This window comes from Rhincodon typus, chromosome 10 (genome assembly GCF_021869965.1).
Source record: "Rhincodon typus isolate 14 chromosome 10, sRhiTyp1.1, whole genome shotgun sequence".
Classification (NCBI taxonomy): domain Eukaryota; kingdom Metazoa; phylum Chordata; class Chondrichthyes; order Orectolobiformes; family Rhincodontidae; genus Rhincodon; species Rhincodon typus.
In genome coordinates this window covers 14,023,971-14,048,803 of record NC_063341.1, presented here as the reverse complement: position 1 = coordinate 14,048,803, position 24,833 = coordinate 14,023,971, and the positions used below count along the sequence as shown (strand labels likewise).

The following is a 24,833-nucleotide window of genomic DNA, read 5'->3' as shown; positions in this document are numbered from 1 at the left end:
TGGGTATGTCTGGATCTGGATGCCATGGCTGTCTTCATCCCATCACCTATTTGCAGCAGACCTAGCAGCAGCCCTTACTCAATGCTGGCCCTGCTGGAATAGCCCTGCCATTAAGAAGCAGAAATCCCAGTCTCTGTTCCTTTAGCTGCTGGCATCAGGCTATCCCTGAGAGGCAGGATGTTTCTCAAATCAGTCAGCCGGGATACAACCTTTGCAATGCGAGGACAAGAAATAAATCCCCTGTGAAGATAGCCAAATGGATACCATTCACCCCATTGAGGCAATGTTTTCTCTCCACCGGAACAACTCAGTTCATCTCATTACTCCGGCTTTTCCTCATAACTCTGAAAATTATTTTTTTTCTTCAAGTGCTTATGCAATTCCCATGATTGAATCTGCCTCCTCAACACTCTTGGGCTAAATTAAAAACCCTAACCATCTTTGCTTAAAAATGTTTTTCTCATGTCACCATTGGTTCTTTTGCTACTCACTTTAAATCTGTCACCATTAATTCTCAGCTTTACCACGAATGGAAACAACTACTCTTTATCTACTCATTCTGGACCCTCATGGTTTTGAACACACAGGTACGTAGAGGACGTAGGGGGATCGAGGAGGTAGTGCTGAAGGAGACTCAGCTCCTGAGCTTGTCTAACAGGTTTGAGATTCTTGCTCCATGTGTGGAAGAGAGTGGGGGCTATAGGGAGAATGAACAAACTGACCATAGCACCATGGTACAGGGAGCCATTAAAGTGGGGGAAGAAAAGAGAAATGTAATTGTAATCGGGATAGTATAGTCAGGGGAATTGACACTGTTCTCTGTGGTCAGGATCAAGAGTCCCAAAGGCTGTGTTCCATGTCTGATGCCCAGGTTTGGGATATCTCATCTGGGCTGCAGAGGAACTTGGAGTGAGAGGGGAAAGATCAAGTTGTCATGGTCCACATAAGTACCAATGATATAGGTAGAAAGGGGAAAGAGGTTTGGCTGGGGAATATGAGCAGCTAAGGGTTAAATTAAAACACAAAGCCAAAAAGGTAATCTCTGGGTTACAACGTGATCCACGTGCAGATTGGCACAAGGTCAACAAAGTTAAAGAGGTAAACACATGGTTCAAAGATTGGCATGGGAAAAATGGGTTCGAATTCATGGGACATTGGCACCAGTACTGCAGATGGAGGGAGCTGTTCTGATGGGACGGGCTCCATGTGAATTCTGCTGTGACCAGAGTCCTTGGCAATCACATAACCATGGCTATAGATAGAGGTTTAAAATAAATAATCGGTTGGGGTAGGTGGGTTCAGTTGCATGGAAAATTATGGAAAGAGGTAAAGGAGTGGGGGGGGTGCTCAACAGAGGTTATTACAGTTTCCAAAACAAGTAATAGGACAGAAAGTATGGAAAATGTCAGGAATTTAACCTCAGATACAGCAGATAAGGGGACAAATATGAGAACGGGTCAGTCAATGCGGGACTGAGAATGTTGTGCTCAAATGCAGACAGAAACAAGATAAACAAGCTTGTAGCACAGGTTAAAATTAGCAGGTACGATTTTGTCAGTATCACAGAGACGTGGCTGCGAGGGGATCAGGACTGGGAACTAGCTATCCAAGAATACACGTCCTTTCGAAAGGACAGACAGATGGGCAGAGGGTCGGGTTGCTTTGTTGGTAAGAAATTAAATTAAATTGATTGCAAGAAGTGAGTATAGAGTTTGAAGGCGTAGAATCTGTGCGGGTAGAGTTGAGGAACTGCAAAGGATAAGTTGTATTTGGCCTCCAAGCAGTAGTCAGGATGTGGAGAAGAAAAATAATCAGGAGATAGAAAAGGCATGCAAGAAAGGCACTATTACAATAATCATGGGAGATTTCAATCTGCAAAAAAATCAAGTTGGTAGCAGATCTCAAAAGGAATTTGTAGAATGTCAACTAGATGTTTTTCTTGGAGCAACCTGTAGTAGGTCCCACTAGCGAACAGGCAATTCTGGATTTGGTGATGTATAATGAGGCAGGCTTGATTAAGGAGCTTAAGGTGAAGGAATCCCTAGGGAGTAGTGAGCATAATATGATAGCATTTACCCTGCAGTTTGATAGGGAGATGCTAGAATCAGATGTAACAGTATTATATTTGAGTAAAGGTAACTACAAAGACATGAGAGAGGAGCAGGCCAGAGTTGGTTGGAAGTTGTAAGGGCTGCCCATATTTGAAAGACACAAAGTGGCCAACAAGGGTAAATAGAATTAAAAAGCCTGCTCCACCATTTAAACACTGAACAAGTAATTAAAACAATTAAATACCTGCTCCAGCATTTAAGTGAAACACAATGGTACCTTTGAACAAGGGTTACTCCAAGGCCAAAGAGGGGTCCTGCACAAACAGCCATCGGAGACAGTTCGATAAGAGGATGTCGAAGGATAGACGTAAATTCATTAAACTATGACAAGTGATTGATTCCAGCCTCATTAACAAAAGGATATTGTCCCATTAGGGGAACAGTGTCAGTTAGAACAGTCAGCTTAACTCATCGTGCAGCTGTGAAAACAACTACCAAAGTTATTTTGTTGTAATCAGTTGTTTCTTTGAAGTTATTCATCATATTAAGAAATAGATCCTGGTTAAAGATTCTTCAGATTATCACAGAGATAGATTTCAGCACAATTATAGATACTCATATATAACTAAAATATAATAAAAGCATTAGAGGAAAACATTCAAACATAGATGTGAAAGTTATTTAGTCTGAGGAAACTTTTTCTTTATCACTAAAAGGACACCTGGCATGTCCTATGTGAAACAAAGTGCTCACAACTCATTAGCTAAAGAGTGCTATCAGTAGAAGTAGCTGTAAAACTTTACATATAACTAACTTTATAATAGAAATTAACATTATGAATCTGATAGCAGTTAGTCACAACCGACTGTCTTTTGTATCTTTTACATACAATTAGGACAGTGGGAAAATATGAGGAGTAACAGAATTTGATAGAGACAGCAAAGGAATACAAGGGGCAACAGAATTCAAGTAATCCTCGGATGTAAGTAAGTCTAAGACATGTCGGAAGGAGTATAACTACGGACTTTGGGACGCTAATTAATAGGAGGCATAGAAAGATCCCAGGCCTGGAAATTACAATGTCTGTTAAACACCATGAGATCATGAGAACTTGGGGCAGTCCATAGGAGTGCCCATGATTGATTAGGTGTTTCACAGGATTGGGTGTATAGAATAAGGGGAAGGACACAATGACCACATGGTATGTGATTTTTGGAACACAAAATGTATTAAAATGTTGTATCCGCTGTGAAAATCAGAGCGTCATTGATCTCTCTTCTGGTCTGGCCGAAGATTAAGGGAACAACTGCGTTCTCACGTCGAGGCTAGATTTGGGGAAGATCTTTGCCCCTCTACCTGCATGAACCAGTGATTGTTTAAATAAGGATAAAGATGGCCACATGCCTGAATCCTGCCTGCCTCCTGAGTCTTTGTCCCTGGTCAGTGGGGGTGGGGGTTTGGCTCCTACAGAAGGCAGGGAAGACAATGGCAGGAGGAATTCAGGAGGCACAGCAGAAATTCATCCCAAGGAAGAAGAAACATACTTAGGGGAGGATGAGGCAACCATGGCTGACAAGGGAAGTCAGGGACAGCAAAAAAGCACAAGAAAAAGCATGCAATGTGGTGAAGGATTGGGAAGCCTTTAAAAACCATTAAAGGATAACTAAATAGCAATGTGGATTGGAGGGGGTTGGAGGGAATGTGCAAAGATGAAATATGAGAGTAAATTAGCTAGTAATATTAAAGAAGATTGTGAGTTTTTTTACATATCTAAAAGTAGGAGTGGACATTGGACCACTGGAAATGAGACTGGGGAAGTAATAATGGGGAACAAAGAAAGGTGAAGGAACTGAGTAGGTACTTTGCATTAGTGTGGAAGACAGCAGCCATACCAGAACTTCAACAGCATCAGGAATACAGGTGAGTGTAGTAGCCCATCACTAAGGAGAAGGTAGTGGGGAAGCTGAAAGCACTGAAGATGGATAAATCATCCGGACCAATGGATAATGCCCTAGAGTTCTGAAGGAGACAGCTGAGGAGATTTTCGAGGCTTTTGTGGTGATCCTTAAGGAATTACTGAAGTCAGGGAGGGTCCCAGTAAACTGGAAAATGGTTAATTTAACACTCTTGTTTAGGAAGGGAGGGAGGCAGGAGACAGGAAGCTTTAGACTGGTTAGCCTGTCCTCAGTCATTGGTAAGATTTTAGAGTCCATTATTAAGGATGAGATTGTGGAGTACTTGGAAGTTCATAGTAAAATAGGACAGAGTCAGCACAACTTTACCAAGGAAAGGTTATGCCCGACAAATCTGGATGAAAGAATTAAGGGCATTGTTGCTAAGTTTGAAGATGACACAAAGATAGAGGGAGGATCAGGTTCTGTTGAGGAACGGGGAGGGTGCAGAAGCACTTTGCTAGAAAGAATAGAGGTATAGACTATTTTCTAAATGGAGAAAGGCTTCAGAACTCTGAAGCACAAAGGAATTTGGAAGTCCTAGTTCACGATTCTTTTAAAGTTAATGTGCAGGTTCACACGGCAGTTAGGAAGGCAATTGCAATATTACCATTAATTTCAAGAGGATTGAAATACAAGAGCAGAGATGTACTGCTAAGGCTGTATAAGGCTCTGGTCAGACCACATTTGAAATATTGAGAGCAGTTTTGGGCCCCGTATCTAAGGAAGGATGAGCAAGCATTGAGAATGTCCACAGGAGGTTTGCAAGAAATTATCCTGGACTCATCATATGAGGAGGGATTGAGGATTCATGTATTCAATGGAGTTTAGAAGGACAAGGGGGGAATCTGATTGAAACTTGCAGAATACTGAGAGGCCTGGATAGAGTGGGCACGGCGAAGATGCTTCCACTAGTAGGAGAGACTAGGACTCAAGGGCACAACCTCAGAGTGAAGGGATGACACTTTAAAACTGAGATGAAGAGGAATTTCTTCAGCCAGAAGGTGGTTATTCTGCGGAACTCATTGCTGCAAAGGGATGTGGAAGCCAAGTCATTGAGTGTATTTAAGACAAAGATAGATAGGTTCTTGATTAGTGAGGGGAACAAGGGTTATGGGTTGAAGGCAGGAGAAACATATCAACCATGATCGAATGACAGAGAAGTCTTGATGGGCCGAATGGCTTAATTCTGCTCCTATATCTTATGGTCTTATTGTCTAACATCTCATGCCAGCTCCTTTGTCATTCTGCCCAAATTCTTGTGGCATCGTCATAGATGGTGTTGTTTATTGCACTCAAGTATTCACCCTTTCAGACCTATTTACAATATTCACCTCCTTTTCAATCCTACTCCATTTTTGTTTTATTATCTCTCTTGAAAGTCCCTTTACTTTTGAATGCAATACCGTAGGCATAAACATGTATATCTGTACATGTGCTACTGTAAGGAACTGCATGCATATTCCTATGGACTTTCTTGTTCAAGTATCCACACAATTGGACGTGCAGTGAGTAGTGTTCTCTTAGAGGTTCCACTGCTGATCAGATCACTGAGCTGTATGTTCAAGCAATATGAGAGCCAGTGAGTTTACAACGTGTAATTGCAGAATGGACCACTAGGTGACACTTTATTATCAAGTCCCTCACTAGTAACGCAAAACATTTGCATGCCCTTTTTCTGGACTCAGCATCAATAGTTTCCAACGTTCTAAATAAGGGTTACAGAAAATGAAAATATGTTTATGTTTCACAATAACGTCACTATCTATTACACTGTATCCTAATGTTCTCATTAAAGATTTATACATAAAAGCCTCATCATCCTCCACTAAGTTGAACTTGAGATTTGTGTTGGAGCTGAGATTCCAGTTAGTAAACATAGTCTGAGCGCATGCACAAGTCCCGATGTTCAAGAATCTTCCAAGAATACTTAGATTCTGGAAAAATCCTGCAGGATTGGATCACTGCCAATGTGACACACATTCAAGAAGGGAAGGAGACAAAACAAAAATTACTAACTATGGGCCAATTAGTTTAATATCCGTCATTGGAAAACTGCTAGAATCCATTATAAAGGATGTAATAGCAAAGCAATTGTAATACATAACATAATCAAGCAGAGTGAGCAAGGCTTTCATGAAAGGGAAATCATTTCTGTCAGATTTATTAGAAATCTTTAAGGACGAGCTATTAGAATTCTTTGAGAATGCAATATATTTGACTTTCCAAACGTTCTTTGATAAAGTGCTACTGCACATTAGGCTGCTTAATAAGATAAGTGCCTGTGGTGTTGAGGATGGAATATTCGCATGCATAGAGGATTGCCTGACTAATAGAAGACAGAGAGTTGGGATATGCAGGCATTTTCAGGATGACAACTTGTAACCAGTGGAGTGCCACAGGGATCATTGCTAGGGTCACAATCATTTACAATATATATTAATTCCTTGAATGAGGAAAATGAATGTATTATTGCCAAGTTTGTAGATGACACAAAAATAAATTGGAAAGCAAGTAGTGAAGATGATGAGAGGAGTCTACACTTAAGAGTTATGCACTTTGGGAGAAGCAATAGAGGCACTGGATATTATTTCATTGAAGGTAGTCCACCGCACAGTGGGATTTGGGATTCAAATCAAGGAAAGCTAACATAAAGTTCAGCTCACAACACTGAAGACAAATGGAGTGTTGGCCATGAGCTCCAAGAAAATGGAGTATAATTATTGAGAAGTCTTGTCAAAACCATATGGACAAGTTGGACTGAAGAGTCTGTTTCTATGCTATACATCTGTATGACCTTAAGACTCCACAAGGCACCAGTTACACCACACCTAGAGTACTATGAACAGCTTTGATTCCCATTTCTGAGGAAAGATATACTGGCATTGGAAGCAGTTCAGAGAAGGTAGATTCATTTGATCCCAGGTATGGGATCTAATGAGGAGAGGTTAAATAGGTTGGGCCTATACTCCTGGAGTTTAGCAGAACAAGAGGTGACCTTATCGAAAATTAGAAAACTCTTAGGGGCCTTGACAAGGTAGATACTGTTACAGACCAGACCGAAACCCTCAAAATATGTCAAGGAGAAAGCCTAGCTTTTATCTATTTAAAGGCAAGTGTAAGGTGCTGCATTCCAGATGTGATTTGATTGGTCAAACTACTAGGATTTAAGCAAAACACACTTTATTCTTACACCACAGTTAAAATACAAACAAAAAATAAAAGTTGGCACAGCTTTAACTTTTTTGTAATACTTTAAAAAATATATTATTTAACTACTACTCATCAACTGTTCCAATATAGCAGCATCCCATAAACACAACCTTGGCAAATACAAATTCCGCAAAACAAATTTCCTTCACTCGCTATCTCCTCCAGTTCAGGAGAAAGAACATTGACATCAAATGAATTTAGCAGCAGAGACAGAACTCAAGCTTTTGCAACTGCAGCAGAGACAGCTGTATCTAGCAGCTTCAACTCCAAAAACCCCACTTCAACAACTGAAAGCAAAAGCTAAAACCCTGGATCTGTGTGAACCTGACCCCACCCACTCATGCTTCTTTTGTCTTTTTTTTTAAGAACCCAAAGCTATTTATTTTGCTTTCCATGGAGCAGACACCTTGGCACTAGGTATTCACCACCTGTTTTCAAGAAAAACAGGACAGAACAAATTCCTCTTAAAGGAACATGGAATCATAGAGTCATAGAGTCACTCAGCACAGAAACAGACCCTTTGGTCCAACTTCATCCATACTAACCAGATATTCTAAACTACTCTGATTCAAAAGATGTTCATGTGTATTCAAACCATGCTTAGCTCAATATTGCCACTCTGTATTCCCTGGAACTTCCATTGGTTGCCCAGAGGAGAAAGGGGACTTTCTTTCCATTGTAATGAACAGGATTCAAAGGCCAAACTGTAGAGTGGTCCCATTGAGCACTAATCCCTCGAGATTCCAGTTTTAACATCCTGTTAAAAGTCAAACCGAGCCAAAGTTAAAACAATAAAGCACAGACAGAAAAAGCTTTACTGAACCATATCACATGTCGACAATATGTTCATAAATTATTTTTAATTCTTTCAATGCTTAAAATTTTCTCCCTATTCTTCACGTCATTCACAAGGTAACAAACAAAATTCCTAAGATTTTTAGCCATAATTCTTTGGATTCATCCAGCATTTTAGAAATAAAATAAGATTTCAGAACAAGCCGTTTGTGTCTGCAAATGTAATGTGAATCAAATACCTCATTAATTCATCTGTATATTATTCAGTAGCAAATAAATATGTGGAAATGGATCTGTATTTTGAGATTCAGAATGCTGTAGAAAATTAGGTTCAGAAATGATTAATTGCAATCCAGTTAACAAGGTTAATTTTAATCCAATAGTGCTGATGGCTTTAATATTAAGGCAATACTTCAATATTCATCGAGCGATCTTTTGTGCCAGTTAATCAAATTCCTATTCAACACGGATCACCTTTTCATAGCAGCAAACATTCAAATATAAAGTCATCCATTGTGTTTTGTTCCTAAATGAACATTTATATTTGTATTGGCTTTGGCAATGTGTTCCTGAGTTATCACATTCGGCCGCCTTGAATATTTAAACGAGATGGCCCTGCGAAGTTTCCAATAACGCTTGAGCTCTTTCCTTTTGAATCTCTTGAAGTGAGCCATCAGTAAACTGCAAGTAAAATTGAGAACAATGCTTGCGGAAAATAATCCTGGGCCAATAAGACAAAAATATAGGACTTCTCTTGATCTGAGTTGCCTTTTTCTCTGGCAAAGTGAGTAAAGTTTATCTGCAGCTTCCATGACAAGGACTCCTTGTAAAGAATCTGGAAATGTGCATGTGACATTAGCAGCATCTGGTGAGGTGAAGAAAAGAGCAATCAATAGTGTTTTAAATTAATTCAATCAAGTACACATCCTTGGGTACATTGGTAAATCCGAATCCACATTTTATTGTATAGAACATTAAATTTCTATATTTATATTTATTTGGCAAGTAAAGAAACATGTAAATGTTACAATCCCAATGCCATCCAATCAAACAATCTATCAGGCAAAACCAAGCCTGAACCTATCTAAGACACATTGAAACAACCAGAGCACCTCTTTTCCTACTAGCATTGTGAGTCTACCTACTGCAAATGAGCTGCAGTGATTCAAGAAGGCAGGTCAACACCACTTCCTCAAGGGCAGTTAGGGATGGGCAATAAATGTTGGCCCAGGTAGCAATGCCCACATCCCATGAATGAAATTAAATTAGAATTCATTCTTGTTAAAAATTATACTTGCTCATGTGTTACATTGTATTATTAAATTCATATTTCATTTGCCCTCACAACCTATTGCAATTTAATTAGAACAATGTTGAAAATTAAAATACATCCTGATCCAAGTACTGAACATGATAAATGATTGAGAGATTTATTGAATCCAACCCAATTTCACAAGTTTCTAGTTATAGTCATTCGTATTCTTGGGTTTCTGATCTAATACAATAATCACTATACAACTGATTGACAATTCACTGTCAGGGAAGGACAGTGAAGGACTGACCATACATTTTTGGAACTTCTGCCTGAATGGTGGGCTCCCACACTAAGTTACATTGATCTGACTTCAATATTTGGAGGTTTTTTTTCAATGTATCTGGAATAAGATCAGATTCTGCTTTTCCTGATTGGATGCATTTGAAGTCAGTAATTGTGTTGTGTAGCATCTAAATCTTCCTTTAAAACTGCCTACATGCCAGATATATCTATACACAGAAATTGAGGATTTTATACTTAAAGTATGATTAAGATGTGCAGATGTAACAGTGTTTGATTTGATGCACTGGAATTCTGTATCTGGATCCAGTAGCGCTGTAATTGAAGTTGATTTTAACATGTATTCCATACAATGTCTCTAGTTGAAGGTTATATCTCCTGTGAATTTTTCGGTCAAGCAATGTACTTCAACAGCATTGCATTACACTGCAACTTAATTCACAACTGTCCAGAACACCATCATCCTCAAATGGTCCCTGTGTTGTTTCAGATACAGAATTAGACTGAAATCAACGGCAGGAGTTTGGTTGTACAATACAAGTTAGAGACTAACTCTGAAGTCCGACGAGATTGGTGTGATCGCCACTCTGCTGGTATGGACTGTAAGTGAAATGAGTCTATACAATGTCCCAGCAATTCCCGATGTGCCATTGTCCACTCTCAGTGGCGACGGTATTGAAATTGCATTGAGGAGTCTCAGAGTGGGACACGACACATAGAGAAAAGTTGAATTCTATTTCACTTGCTGCAAATGTTCAATTTGAAATGATTCCCCTTTGGGTTGTGAGTCTGACATGGAATGTATGTTACAAATAGGTACCCAAGAGTGGAAAATGCTGTATGGAGTCAGGTTGGAATTTATCGCACTCCCCCTAACTTTCCAAGTTGATTTTTTTGTTTGATAAGCACAGATTTCCAATGTCACTTGTCCTTCTACTAAAGTTTGCAGCTGATTGAGACTAGAATAGATTCTTACCGGACAATAACAGATTTTAAATTGAAAATCTACCTGGAATGATCCTTCTGTTTTTTCTCATCCAGTTGCTTAAATTCTGCGCGTTGCAGTTACAGGTCCAAGGATTCCCAGACATCCGCACGGAGCGCAAGTGTGGAAGTGCCTCTAACATGCTGGCATCAATAAAAGTCAGTCCATTGCCGCTTATGTCAATCTCTTGCAGTTTCTCGTTTGTGGAGAACGCGCGGTGGTCAATGAAGGTCAGCTCCCTGTTGCGGCTCGCCTTCAGCACCACCATACTGGTTAGGGACTTGAAGCTGAGGTGGGTGATCCTCCGCAGCTGGTTGCGGCTGAGATCCAAGTACGCCAGGATCTTCAGGTTGAGCAAGGAGCTGTGCGAGATCTCGGTGAGGGAGTTGTTCCTGAAGTCCAGGTACACCAGACCGCCCAGGTAGTTGAGGGCGAGCGGGGGCAGGATGGAGATGTTGTTGTCGGACAGGATAAGCTGCTGGGTACTGAATGGGATCCCAGCAGGGACCTGCTGGAGCTGACTCCCTGTGCAGTTCGTCAGGAACTGGGTGCAGATGCATTCGGTGGAGCAGCCGGCAACCGCAGGCATTCCAAACAGCAAAAAAACACTCAGCAACCTCAAGCAGAAAGGGAAAACAGTGAACCACTCATCCATGCTCTAGCTAGTTCACCCCAATCAATTCCTCAATACTTGAGTTGTCCTTGGTTATATCTTCACGCCGTCTTGCGGAGCTGCTGAGTCTATAATCCATCTTCGTGTCTCCCTGGTGAATAAAAAATGATTGCGTGGAAGTTTTACAAGAGTTTGCACTTAGGGTGCACTGCATTCAGATCTGACCCTGCAGAAAGTCACCTCTTGTCGCTCAGACCTAGCCCGTCTTAAACTGAGCAGTGGGGCGAATGCATGACAGATTACCATCCGCCAGTGTACCATTCAGAAGATACTTTGATTTCCCGCGCTATTTTTAGCGTCCCGATTATTTATTAACGCACACGCCTCAAATTCCGATCGGCGCTATGCTAATACATGAAGAAATACTGTTAAAAATAACGGGGTGGGGTGGCTGGTGAATTCATTGGCAATCCCACTTCGGCCCTGCATCCCTGCCCTTTTTCTTTGAACATGGCTAGTACCGAAGTCAAGGGCCGATGGGTCTGGATCCCACCCACCAGGCGAGTTCTGAAGACCCACTTTTGCTCTGAATATTCGCTGCATTGTTTGCCGTTTCAGGTGTTGAAGGTGAAATTCCACACCAGTGAAAACCAAACCAAAGATTAAGAACTTATGAAATATTAAGAAGTCGGTTATACAGTTTATTGGGCCTCATGAAATTGGAGCCATCCGCCGAGTGGAAAGTGACAGGCAGATTTTGAGAAGTTTACACCCTGTGAGAGATTCAGACTTGTCGTGTTTCTTGCTAACATCTCCCCAGATGTTCCGGTGTTTCCTACATTGAGGCGAATGTTGGGGAGGAGTTTACTTTGTCAAGGTCTGAAAAGGCGTGTTGACCCTGCCGTGGAATATTCCCATTGAGTTCTAGGCAGCCCACTTTAGGAAGGTTGGGAGAATTTTAGAGAGGATACAGAAAAGGATTTCATTACAATGGATAGGTTGGAGAGATGTAAGAGCGGTGTTCAACAACCCCAGCCTCTCCAGTCTTTTTCAGAGCTTTCATGTCCTGGCAACATCCTCATAAATCTCTGTACCCTTTCCATTGCAATGACATCTTTCCTTTCTGATGTCACCAGAACTACAGCCAGTATTCAAGCTGCGGTCTAACTAGTTCTGTGTACATTTCCAGTACAACTTTCCTGATCTTACATTCTATGCCTCTGCTAATAATGTAAAATATTTTGTCTGCCTTCTTAACCATTTTGCCTGCCCAAGCTGCTGTGTTTAAAGATCTTTTGCACATCCATTCCACGATGTTATAAAGAAAGGTTGGATAGGCTGGGACTATTTTCACTGGAGCATAGGAGGTTGAGAGGTGACCTATTAGAAGTGTTTAAAATCATGACAGGTCTCGACATGATTACTTCTAGGTGCCTTTTCCCTAGGATGGGAATTTCAAGACTTGGGGGGTACGTTTTTAAGGTGAGAGCAGAGAGATTTAAAAGAGACATGCGGGGCAAAATTTTTACGTAGATAGTGATTGGTGTGTGGAATGAATTTCCTGAGGAAGTTGTGAATGTGGGCAAAGTTACAACATTTAAAAAACATTTGGATATGTACATGAATAGGAAAGGAGCAGACAGGTGGGACTAGTTTAGTTTGGGATTATGGTTGGCACGGACTAGTTGGACCAAAGGGTCTGTTTCTGTGCAGTTTGACTCTATGACTGTGTGTCTCTTTCCTCTACTTCACTGTTCAGTATCCTTCTGTACATAGTGTATTTGTTTATCTAGCCTCTCAAAAGTGTTTTACCCCACACTTTTCTGGATTGAATTCTATTTTCCATGAACTAATTAGACCATTTACAGCTTCCAGCAGTCTAAGGCTCTCTTCCTCCCTACCAATTAAATGACCAAGTTTGTATCATCCGCAAACGGTTTCTTATCAGACCCCAATGTTTGAGTTTAAATCATCATAGAATCATCATACAATCCCTACAGTGTGGAAACAGGACCTTCAGCCCAACAAGTCCACACTGTCCCTCAGAGCATCCCACCCAGACCCATCCCTCGTAACCCACCTAATCTACACATCCCTGAACACCACAAGCATTTAGCATGACCAATCCACCTAGCCTGCACATCTTTGGACTGTGGGAGGAAATGATCTAGATGAAGGAACTGAGGGCATTCTGGCTATGTTTGCAGACAATACAAAGATAGGTAGAGGGACAGGTAGTATTGAGGAAGTGGAGAGGCTGCAGAAGGATTTGGGCAGGTTAGGAAGTGGCAGATGGAGTACAATATAGGAAAGTGTGAGGTCATGCACTTTGGTAAGAATGGAGAGAAAATTCAGAAGTCTGAAGTGCAAAGACACTTGGGAGTTCTAGTCCAGGATTCTCAAGGTAAACTTGCAGGTTGAGTCACTAGTTAGGAAGGCAAATGCAACTTTGGCATTTATTTTGAAAGGACTTGAATATAAAAGCAGGGATGTACTTCTGAGGCTCAACAAGGCTCTGGTCAGGCCACATTTGGTGTATTGCATGCAGTTTTGGACGCCATATCTCAGGAAAGATGTACTGGCCCTGGAGCAGGTTCAGAGGAGGCTCATGAGAATGATCCCAGGAATGAAAAGCTTAACATACGAGGAAGATTTGAGAACTCTGGGTCTATACTCGGTGGAGTTTAGAAGGCTGAGGGGGGTGTCTAATTGAAACTTACAGAATACTGAATGGTCTGGACAGAGTGGATGTTGGGAAGATGTTTCCACTGGTAGGAGAATCATTAATGAACCTACTCAAGGGAACAAGGTCTACTTCCAGACCAGGCATGGGGTGTTGGGAGTCAAACATTTGGCTTGAAAACATAAAAATTGTGACAAACGTCAATTGAATTCAATGTTTCTCCTACACAAAGAGACTGGCAATAATGTCTTCATTTTGCACAAAAGTCCTGTTGGCTAATCGGGAAGTTGGAATTTGCAACATTGGTAATAGATGTTCAGCTGTAGATGTGGTAGTCATGTTGCCTCTAGAAGAATTCATGCCAAACAAAGAAGGGAATTTCTGTAGCTGATGCCCTTCCCCATTCCCATTGAGGTAGCATACATTAATAGCATCACTAGGAACTGAAGAAGCCCACTGAGGGAGTTGCTGAGCCTCCATCACAGTCTAATAAGATAGATGCAAGCTGCCTGCCCAGTTGCAGAAAGGGATTGGTAAGCTAGAGTTGGAACATATAACTTAAAAGAAGGAAGGAAACCAGGACAGCAGGGAATGTGCAAAATCTCATGAAGCTCCTGACCACAGGAAATCAAATTGATGGGGAGCAGAGGGCAAAATGTCTGCTGCCAAAAGTTGGTTATTTCATTGGCAAAGGCTTGAGTGTGGGTTGTGTTTCCTGATGTCAATTGGCGGGAACATATTTCTAATTCAATAGCATGACATGTACCTTCATTAAAACACAACTTCACCAGAATAATTTGGACCTTTGGGACAAAGTACACAGCAAAGCAGAAACATGTGCCTTCAAATTCAGCAGGTGAAGATATTTTCCTGGTGGACTTACATTGAGTTGGAGTTGCCTTTCTTTCATGGGAGATTCATTGTGGGAGGTGTTCAAGTTATGAGATTGAATGATAGCTGCAGAAGGAAAAAGGTGTATGGCTGACTGAGACGATGAGGGAGGTAGCAGCCTTACAAATGTTGCTAGAGGAAAAAGGGATGAAAATGGGATATACAGAAAAAGTTAATTTCTACAGAGAGTGGGTCAAACATGATTGCAGGGAGATCAAGAGTTATTCAGAGAGGTGAGTAGTGAGATTCTGAGACTCAAGGATGATACAGGACATGTCAAGGATGATACAGGATGAGTCAATGAAGACAGTTGGCAGGTCAGGGATAATAGGAGCAGTTCCACTGTGCCAGGGACTGAGCAATGGTGAAGGGAAGCTGTAGGGTAAGTGATAGTTGGTCAAGGATGATGAGGGTTGTCGTATTATATCTCACGATCAACGTGTCAGTTTATTTTGCAGATACTAAAATTTAAACAAATAGGTGTGGGAGTCAGGGGCTTTGAATAGACTGCAGTCAGCAGCCCATTCCCAGATGAGAAGTTGAGGAAGGGAAGAGTTGGTGATGGAACACATGAAGCCAAGGGCAGGGTGGGAATTGAAAGTAAAGTTGATTAAATGTTCCAGTTTGGAGTGCAAACAGGGAAAGCTAACAATACAGCCATCAATGTACTAGATAAAGAGGTGAGGAAGATGGCCTAAATAGGACTGGAACAAAGACTGTTCTATGCATCACTCAAAAATACAAGGTACCATGAGGACATATAATGGGTTCCCATGGTGACATATTTTGTTCAGAGAAAATGATCTGAATTGCTATGTTCTGCATGTTCGCCTTGCATAACTCTGTCACATCATAATATGACAGTCTGGCAAAGTATTTATTCAATTTGTACGTCAGTAAACATTTATAGAACAGGAAGAGTGCTCCATCTGAAACTGCAATATAGCTGTCTGGAATAGCTTCTGTTTTTACTGTGGCAGTGCAGTTTTGACCTGACGGCTCACCTGTGCAAGTGTTTTGGTTTGAAAGTGTGCAGCCCTGAAGATCTAGCACTAGTTATTTTGTACTGTCACTTGAGCAGCTTGGTCTACCTCATTTCTAAGAATGTCATTCTTATGACCTTTCTTATGACTACAAACATAGGGCTGCAGTAAATTTTCCTCAACAACTCTTACCCTTCTCTGATTTTTATACTATTATTATCACAGTCTTTATTTGGATACTTAAAGCCCCCATTATAACTATACTGAAACTTTTGCATGTCGCTGTAATTTTCTGCAATTGCTCTTCTACATCCTTCCCATGAGTTGGTGTACTATACAGCAAACAATGCAATCACATATTTTTTGTTTCTTACCTGTAGCCAAATCAGTTCTGTCCTTGATCCCTCTGACTACCTCTTTCTCCAGCACTGTAATGTTCTTTTAATCAATAATGCCACCTTTCCTCCTTTCCTGTCTTTCCCAACTGTTTTGCATCCAGGAATATTTATCATCCAGTCATGCCCTTCCTTGAACCAAGCGACAATATCATATTTCTATGTGGCAATTTGCATTGCAACTCTTCCAAATTACCACACTCTGTGTGGGCATTCACACACGTGCACACTAAACCCTGCTTTAGACTTCATTACATTCTCCTGTTCTCTGGCCCCACCTATTAACTTGCTACTCTTTATTTTAGTACTATCTATGTCTCCCTGAATTATATGGACTTTGTCGTTACTATATCCTGCTTCCTACACACCTCCTAGTAATATTGGCAAAATGCCCCACAAAGGAACTTAGTCCCAGTTCAGTTCAGGTGCAAACCATCTGGCCTGTACAAATCCCAGCTCCCCAAGAGACAGTTCCAAAGACCTAAGAATCTAAAGTCCTCACTCCTACACCAACTTTCCAGCTAAGCATTCATCTGTCTTATCCTTATCTTTCTATACGCATTAACACACAATAGAGGGAGTAATCCAGATATTACTAATTTTCAGGCCCTGCTTGCTAATTGTTTACCTAGATTCCTAAATTCTAACAGTTACACCCACATCCTTTTTTTCCTATGTTGCTGGTCCCAATGTGGACCATGAGTGCCAGTTGTTCACTATCCCTTGTTAAGGTGCACTGCAGCCATTCAGTGACAGTCTTCACCAAGGCACCAGGGAGAACTGAATACTGGTTACAGAGAAGTTTGCAACAGACTCCTTTAGACCAGCTCCTGTTATCTTTCAAATCTATCAGTATGTGTCATTGTTTTAACATTAACTATTCCTAGGTTTGAATCTTATTATTTTACTGTAAATCTGCAACCCCCTAGCTATTCTTTTAAGTCTCATTCTGCCTCTAGTAGAAAAGCACTGAAGTTATCCTAAGCATCTGACTGTTACACAAAGTGAGGGAAGATCAGCTACTGAGCAATGTATAGATTTGTTAAAGCATCTACAGGTGATATCTTCACGGAGGACAAAGGCCATTTCTTTTTAGTATTTGGAGACAGAATTTAATTCAACTTGTTTGATTTCTTACAGTAACTAAGATAGCATCTGATAATAGACCGTACCCGCAAAAGCGTCACACAAGATCTTCTTTATACTTTCGGTCACAATCGCTACTTTTCTTGATTAAATTCAGCACTTAAAAGGCACGCTCACATTCCATCCTTCTAAGTTGACTGGGGAAAATCTTACTTTAAACTTGTAGGTACTGGGCCAGCCCATATTCTAATGTTGACGTGATTGGATAACTTCATTGGAACCACCCATTTTCAGTGATCCAACTTCATATAAATAAATGCAAAAACTTAAAATTAACATTGCAAAGGTTGAACAGAAGATGATTAATTTACGTAGCGACAATTCTAGATGCAACAAAATTTAGCAATGGGGTGGAATCTGATTGAATTAAAATATTCTCAAGGTTATCCACGTACAGATGAAATGTTGTTAGCCCACATTTTTATGTAAAATTAAAACCATACCGCAAGAATTTGACTATTATGGAACAGAATCAAATCAATGCAGAACTTTCAAAGTAAGTGTTTGTGAAAGGAACAAATAAAACAAAAAAATTGCAACAGCTATGGGAAAATAATATATATCACATTCTAATGTGCACAGCAATAACAGTCCTCATTTCACATTATCTTCCTTGATTCTCAAAGCCTTTGAAGTGAGGTTTAAAAAAGGTCTCCTACAAATGTAAGTATGTTTTGTCATCTAAAAAATTGGCAATTTTCAAACTACCTTTGAACTTACCAGTCAGGATAGCAATGAAACTTAACATTATTCTGCTTTTCAACTCCATCACCACAAACTCCTGTTACAAAGCCACGTGTGATAGCCCAAGTTAAATTTACATAATGTGAATTTAAAAACCTATGTCTGTGCTTTTCACCAAACCCCAGCTCAACTGCCCCATGAACATTTTCACTCTCCACTTCAACCTCCAGGATGCATTCACTAAATGAAAATAACCTCAGGGTCAGTCCTGAGTGGCATAAAATGAAAAAGTCAAACAGGAAAATCTTGCGAGGTTAGTTGGGTAAGTGATGGCACACCCAGCAGTTCTATATGGAAGTACAATGACAATAGGTTTGCTGTGCCACCCTGCCTAATAGCACAATGAATACCTACATCACATGGAGCTTTTCCTTATTCAGTCATGGAATATGGGCGTCACTGGCTCGGCAACATTTTTTGCCCATTCCTAAATGCCCTTGAGAAGGTGACACTGAACTGCCTTCTTGAACTAATGCAGTTCTTGTGCTCTAGGTATACACAGACTGTTGTTAGGGAGGGATGTTGCAGAATTTTGACCCAGTGAAGGAACAGGGATGTAGTTCCAAGTCAGAATGATGTGTTGCTTCAGGGAACTCAAAGGTGATGGTTTTCCCATGTTACCAAGATGGCAGTCAAGAGTATCTGCTGCCTTTGTCCTTCTAGATGGTAGAGGTTTCATGCTTGGGAGGTGCTGCCAAAGGAGCTTTGGAAAGTTGTTACAGTGCATTTTATAGATAGAACATACTGCTGCAGTAGGCTTCGATGATCAGGAGAGTGAATGCTGAAGGTATCAGATAGTGTACCAACCAAGTAGGTCACTTTATCCTGGATGGTGTCAACCTTCATCAGTCTTGTTGGAGTTTCACTCATCAAGGAAAGAGGAGAGTATTCTATCAAACCCCCTCATTTGTGCCTTGTAGATAGTGGACAGGCTTTGGGGAGTCAGAAGGTAAGTTACCATTGCAGAATTCCTAGCCTTGTATCAACAGTATTTGTATGGTTTGTCCAATTCAGTTTCTAGTTAATGGAACCCTCAGAATGTTGATAGTAAGGATGCTAATGATGGGATCACTATAGAATGTCATGTGACAGTGGTTGAATTATTTCCTGTTGGAGATGATCATTGGCTGGCAAGTGTGTAGTGAAAATGTAACTTAGCACTTGTTAGCAGGGAGGTGATAGCCTAGTGGTATTATCACTAGACTGTTAATCCAAAGACCCAATGGTCTGGTGACCTGGATTCAAATGCTGTCATAGCAGATGAGCTTGAATTCAATAAAAATCTGGAAGAGTCTAAAGATGACCATGAATCCATTGCCAATTGTCAGACACATCTGGTTCACAATATCCTTTAGGGAAAGAAACCAGCATCCTTAATTGGTCTGGCCTGTGTGTGATTCCAGACTTGCAACAATGTGGTTAACTCGTAAGTGCCCTCTGGACAATTAGGGACAGGCCATGAAAGCTGGCATAGCCAGCAATGTCCTCATCCTGTAAATGAATTTTTAAAAAAGTCCAAGCCTGTATTTGAACATAGACTGCTTCAGTATCTTAGGAGCCATGATTGGAGCTGAACATTGTGTAGTCATTGGCAAACATTCTCACTTCTGACCTTGTTACGGAGGTAAAGTCATTGATAAAGCAGCTGAAGATGACTGGGCATAGGACACTACTCTGAAGATCTCCTGCAGAGATGTCCTGCAGCTGAGATGAATGACCTCCAGTTGTCAGTTAGAGCAGCATTTATTACTGACATGGCAGTTAAGAGTCAACCAAATAGTTGGGGTCTGCAACCATATGTAAGTCAGATCAGGTAGATTTCCTTCCCTAAAGGCCATTAGTGAACAGGTGAGTTTTTACGACAATTGATACATAGTCACAGTTAGTCACAGTAAAGAGATTTTAATTGAACTCATCTGGGATTTGAACCCAAGTCCTCAGAATATTAATCTGTAGTTCTAGATTACTAGCCAAGTGATGTTAGCATGACACCACTGCTGTCCCATCAAAAATAGGAACAACAGTAACCAATTTGGACCTTGCTCCACTTCAATAAGATCATAGCTATGGTCTGAGATCCACTTTTCTATCTGCTGTCCAATAACAATTAATTTCCTTGTCTATTGATAAGGTATCTAACTCAGCCTTGACTGAATCAAAAGACTCAGCCTACACTACCTTCCAGGAAGAGAATTCCGCACTTGAACAACCCTTTGAGAGAAAATAAATCTTTGCATCTATGTGTTAAGCGGGAGATGTCTTATTCTTAAACTATGAACCTTAACCAGTGAAAGTTTACAGATGATGAACATGAAAAATTATTATTTGTCTTGAGGTGCCACAGAAACAACTCTATAGTTCAGTGTACCAGTTTTTAATGCATGATTCCTTTATACACAACAATAACGTATGTGACACCCTTGACATAATAAAACATCCAAGGCAGTGCACAGGAATGGTACAAAACAAAATATGGCCACTGAAACATATAATTAAGGACAGTTTAGGTCAGGTAATCAAACGTTTGGTGAAAGAATGATTGTTAAGGAGTGCTTTTAAAGAGGAAAGTGAGTTAGATAGGTATAAAGAGGGAGTGCCAAAATTTAACATGCAGCCAACTTAAAATTCAAGTCTTCCTAACTAAAGAGACAAAATCTTAAAGAAGGAAGATTATTAAGTTTCCATATACTTGCACAAAATGCTCCTTTCGTACTTAATGAACTGTTATTGAAGTAAAACTTTAAATATTCCCAATGGCCTGTACAAGGAGAACAAACTGTGTCATGGAGGACAGGATATAATAATCGAAAATTTCCAAAATTTAAAGATCTGAGCAAGGTATCATGTTGTGAAATAAGTGCTTTCTGCAACCAAATCCTGCAAAATCAAGCCATGATATACAAGAAGGTGTAAAAATACTGCTTCTCTGAGCTTGTTCATTCACTGTAGCTATGTTTTTCTAACTCACCTGCTATCGGAAATATGTTTATAGAACCTATCTAGGAGAGATAAATCAGCCTATGATCTAGCTACCAACATCCAACTTTAAGAACTTGGACGGCACTGGCAATTAAATCAGCATTCATTCACAAATTCAGGATTGTCATTGATTTCAATGGAAGGGCAAGACTAATATAATTACAGTTATAAAGTAACTGTAATTGTATTAATCATACAAATGTGCAGTTCAAAGATCCTGAGGCATTATGTTACTTTTATAATATCGTCCTGGAACTTAAAACAGGAATAATGGCACACATCACAGAAGCATCAGAACCATGTTTCAGGACATGATAAGTCCGTGTCCAGTTAGTATTGTTGCCAAGCTACAGCAATTGTGTTAGGAAGTAAGGGGAAAGCTGTAAGGGAAAAAGTGTGTCCAATTTGATGACTTGGTGATTGCTAAAGTATCTGTTTCCTTCTCTCACTCTGCCTGCCTCTCTCTTTCTTTCTCTCTCCCTTTCCTTGAAATACAAAATGTGCATATGACACTGAGTTACAGAAATTAGGGACCAGTTGTTTAGGTTTGACCAGGTTTAGCAATTATAAAAGAATCCTTACACTAAAACAGCCAGATATTCAGAAATTTTTCATGAGTCAAGTGGTATATAACATTGGCATGCATCACAACAAAACCTGTATTCAGTTCATTCATTATTTTATTTAAAATAAACCAGTTTGTTGGCATGTTGTTGTGTCTTATTCACCTGCCATAAAAACAAATGCAACATTGACATATGGAACAAAGGTGAAGGTATTGTTCACTTGAATATTGGGCAGAGTAATATCACTAACTTCCCAAACACCTGAAGTGTATTCATGGAGCAAACACAGAGATTCCAGAGCATCTCAGCAGGTCTCACAGCATCTGTGGCGAGGGAAACAGTTAACATTTCGAATTCGGTGTGTATTCATGGTACATCTATCTGAGAATATAGCTCAATTTCTAGGAAAATTGAGACAAAAGATTGAGTTTTGTTTGACAACAACAATTCAAGCATGTCTTCCTGGTGTCTTAGCCAACACTTATTCCTGTATGAATAGAACTGAAACAAATTATATTGCCATTTATTGTGCACTTTGGGAATCTTGCTGTGCAGTATTTGACGGTTACGTTGCCCACAATATAAAGAATTTAATTGGATTTGGGACATCCTGATGTCATGTAAGGCTGTATATAAATTTAAGTTTTATTCTTTAGGGCTGAAGTGTTGATCTGATTTAATGTTAATAATTAGATGAATAAGAATTTCCTTGGGCAACCTACCAGACCCTCTCTGTAAGTTCAGTGGAAGAACAAGGAAAAAGGCTGACCAAGTGTACATTATTCTGGGGACCTTAACTGAGGAATGATATACTTTTTATTTGTTCTTGGGATATAAGCTTCACTTGAATGGCTGACAATTAATGCTCGATCTAATTGCCCTGCTGTAAGGGGTAATGAGCCACCTTCTTGAACCCCAGTCCGTGTGGTGTCAGCACACCAATGGTGTTTTTAGAGGGGAGTTTTAATTCAGTAAAAGGCTAGCAATATAATTCCAAGGATGGTGCATGACTTGGAGATGGTATGCTTCCCCCAATCAACTGCATTCCCCGTCATCAGTGGTAGAGGTTTTGAGTTTGGAAGATGCTGTTGAAGGAGCCTTGGTGAGTTGCTCAGTGCATTTTGCAATTGGTACACACTACTGCTACTGTGCAACAGTGCTGGAAGAAGCATATGTCATAAGGTGAATGGGCTGGTGATCTAGCACACTGTATATCCAGACAGAGTCGAGCTTCTTGAATGTTTTTGAAGCTGCAATCAACCAGGCAAGTAGAGGGTATTTTACCACATTCCTAACACCTGCCTCGTAGATGGTGGACAGGATGTATGTGCCTGTGTGCGTGCGTGTGTGTGTGCGCGAGTTGCTTGCTTCAGAGTTCCCCGCCTCTCATCAGTTTTTTCAGACATAGTATTTGCATGCTAGTCCAGATAAGTTTCTACTCAATTGTAACCTTCAGGATGTTGATATTGGAGAATTTGGGCAATTCCATTAAATGTCAAAAGGAAATGTTGGATTCCCTTTTGTTGGAGATAGACATTGCCTAGCACTTAGGTTGTACAAGTGTTATTTGCTACTTACCATTAATTTATCTCAATGTAGTCCAGAACTTGTTAACGTCTGGACACAGACTGCATCAGTATCTGATTGTAAATGGTACTAAACACTGTGCAATCATCACCGACCATGCAGTAGCTGAAGATGATTGAGACTATTCATGTCACAAATGGGAGATTGTTTTTCCATATGTGGCTGAACACATGAGGTCAGATTAGGAATCCCAGACTTCAGCGGGGTGTCAGCACATTGTGTAAACGCAATCCTAACATCAATTGCTGAATCACAGCCTGACGATATTCAGTCCCGAACTGTCTGGGCTCAAGTATGGTACTTTGCTCCTGCTACAAAATACTACAAACACCAATGCTCTTAAAATGTTGATTCAGCAGTTCTTCAAATGATCAAAGAACCTGAGTTTGAAAAAGTTATGTCTTTTCTCTGCTGCTAGTTCGGAAAGTGAATCGAGCGTCTGTTTGAGTCGGTGGCTTGACAACTTGCCTTCCTCTTGGTCTTTTGTGTGAGCAATATGCCAACAGTAGGCCCCAGTATTTTGTTTGTTTGAGAATGAGGGTGGAGAATGCAAGTGATAACAAGTAAATTCTATGTTGCTGAGCATTTGTAATTGGGTGGTGTAAACACATTCTTCTAGGCATTATATGCAAGCAACCTCAGCTCTCATTCTTTTATTGATGCTGGTGGATTTAAAAGATGGAAAGGATTATTTTGACTGCTACAGCAACAATGATTAGCTTTAATGCAAACACACATCATCCATATAGTACCTGATATACTGCATAACAATGTGTCAGAAATTTCCATTAACAGAGACTCTGAAAGATTAGCAACCCTGGGCAGCTGATCTAAAAAGTCAACTCTTGCAGATTTTATTGAACATCAATATAGCATCAAAAGCAGAGAATAAAGGCACAGACTAACACGGCGACATACCATTAGCTGCACAGACTGACAAGATATCCATCACGTTATATCCCTTCAGAATATTGTCCTAGCAATTAGATTAAATTAAATTATGTATTGTTAGGAATCAGACTGCCTTATTTAAGCCAACAGGAGACCACCAATATTAATCAATATTGAAAAATAGCCCTTTTTGACTTGAAATCTAAATTACAGGTTTTCATGTTCTAAGATATTATGTCCCTAGATCTGGAGAACACTGTTTAGTGGCTCAGAGATAGTAGGAACTGCAGATGCTGGAGAATCCGAGACAACAAGGTGCGGGGCTGGATGAACACAGCAGGCCAAGCAGCATCATAGGAGCAGAGAGGCTGATGTTTCGGGCCTAGACCCTTCATCAGAAAAGGGGGAGGGGAAGGGGGTTCCAAAATAAATAGGGAGAGAGTGGGAGGCAGATAGAAGAGGGATAGAGGAGAGGATAGGTGGAAAGAAAACAAACAGGTCGAAGAGGCGGGGATGGAGCCAGTAAAGGTGAGTGTAGGTAGGGAGTTAGGAAGGGGATAGGTTAGTCCAGGGAGGACGGACAGGTCAAGGGGGCGGGATGAGGTTGGTCGGTAGGAGATGGAGGTGCGGCTTGAGGTGGGAGGAGGGGATAGGTGGGAGGAAGAACAGGTTAGGGAGGCAGGGACGAGCTGGACTGGTTTTGGGATGCAGTAGGGGGAGGGGAGATTTTGAAACTTGTGAAATCCACACCAAGAAAACTTTCCACATCAAGCAGATGTTCACCTGCACATCTGCCAATGTGGT

General features: G+C 40.6%; 1 protein-coding gene across 1 annotated transcript; it reads right to left on the bottom strand.

Annotated features, from left to right (window-relative positions):
* Window positions 1–8,517: 8,517 nt before the first annotated feature.
* Window positions 8,518–11,206, bottom strand: LOC109932892 (leucine-rich repeat-containing protein 52-like). Its single transcript, XM_048601849.1, has 2 exons — window positions 10,576–11,206; window positions 8,518–8,876 (listed from the first exon to the last, which is right to left on the bottom strand). Exons 1-2 carry the CDS (start codon window positions 11,204–11,206, stop codon window positions 8,518–8,520), a joined length of 990 nt encoding a protein of 329 aa, XP_048457806.1.
* Between the last annotated feature and the right edge of the window lie 13,627 nt (window positions 11,207–24,833).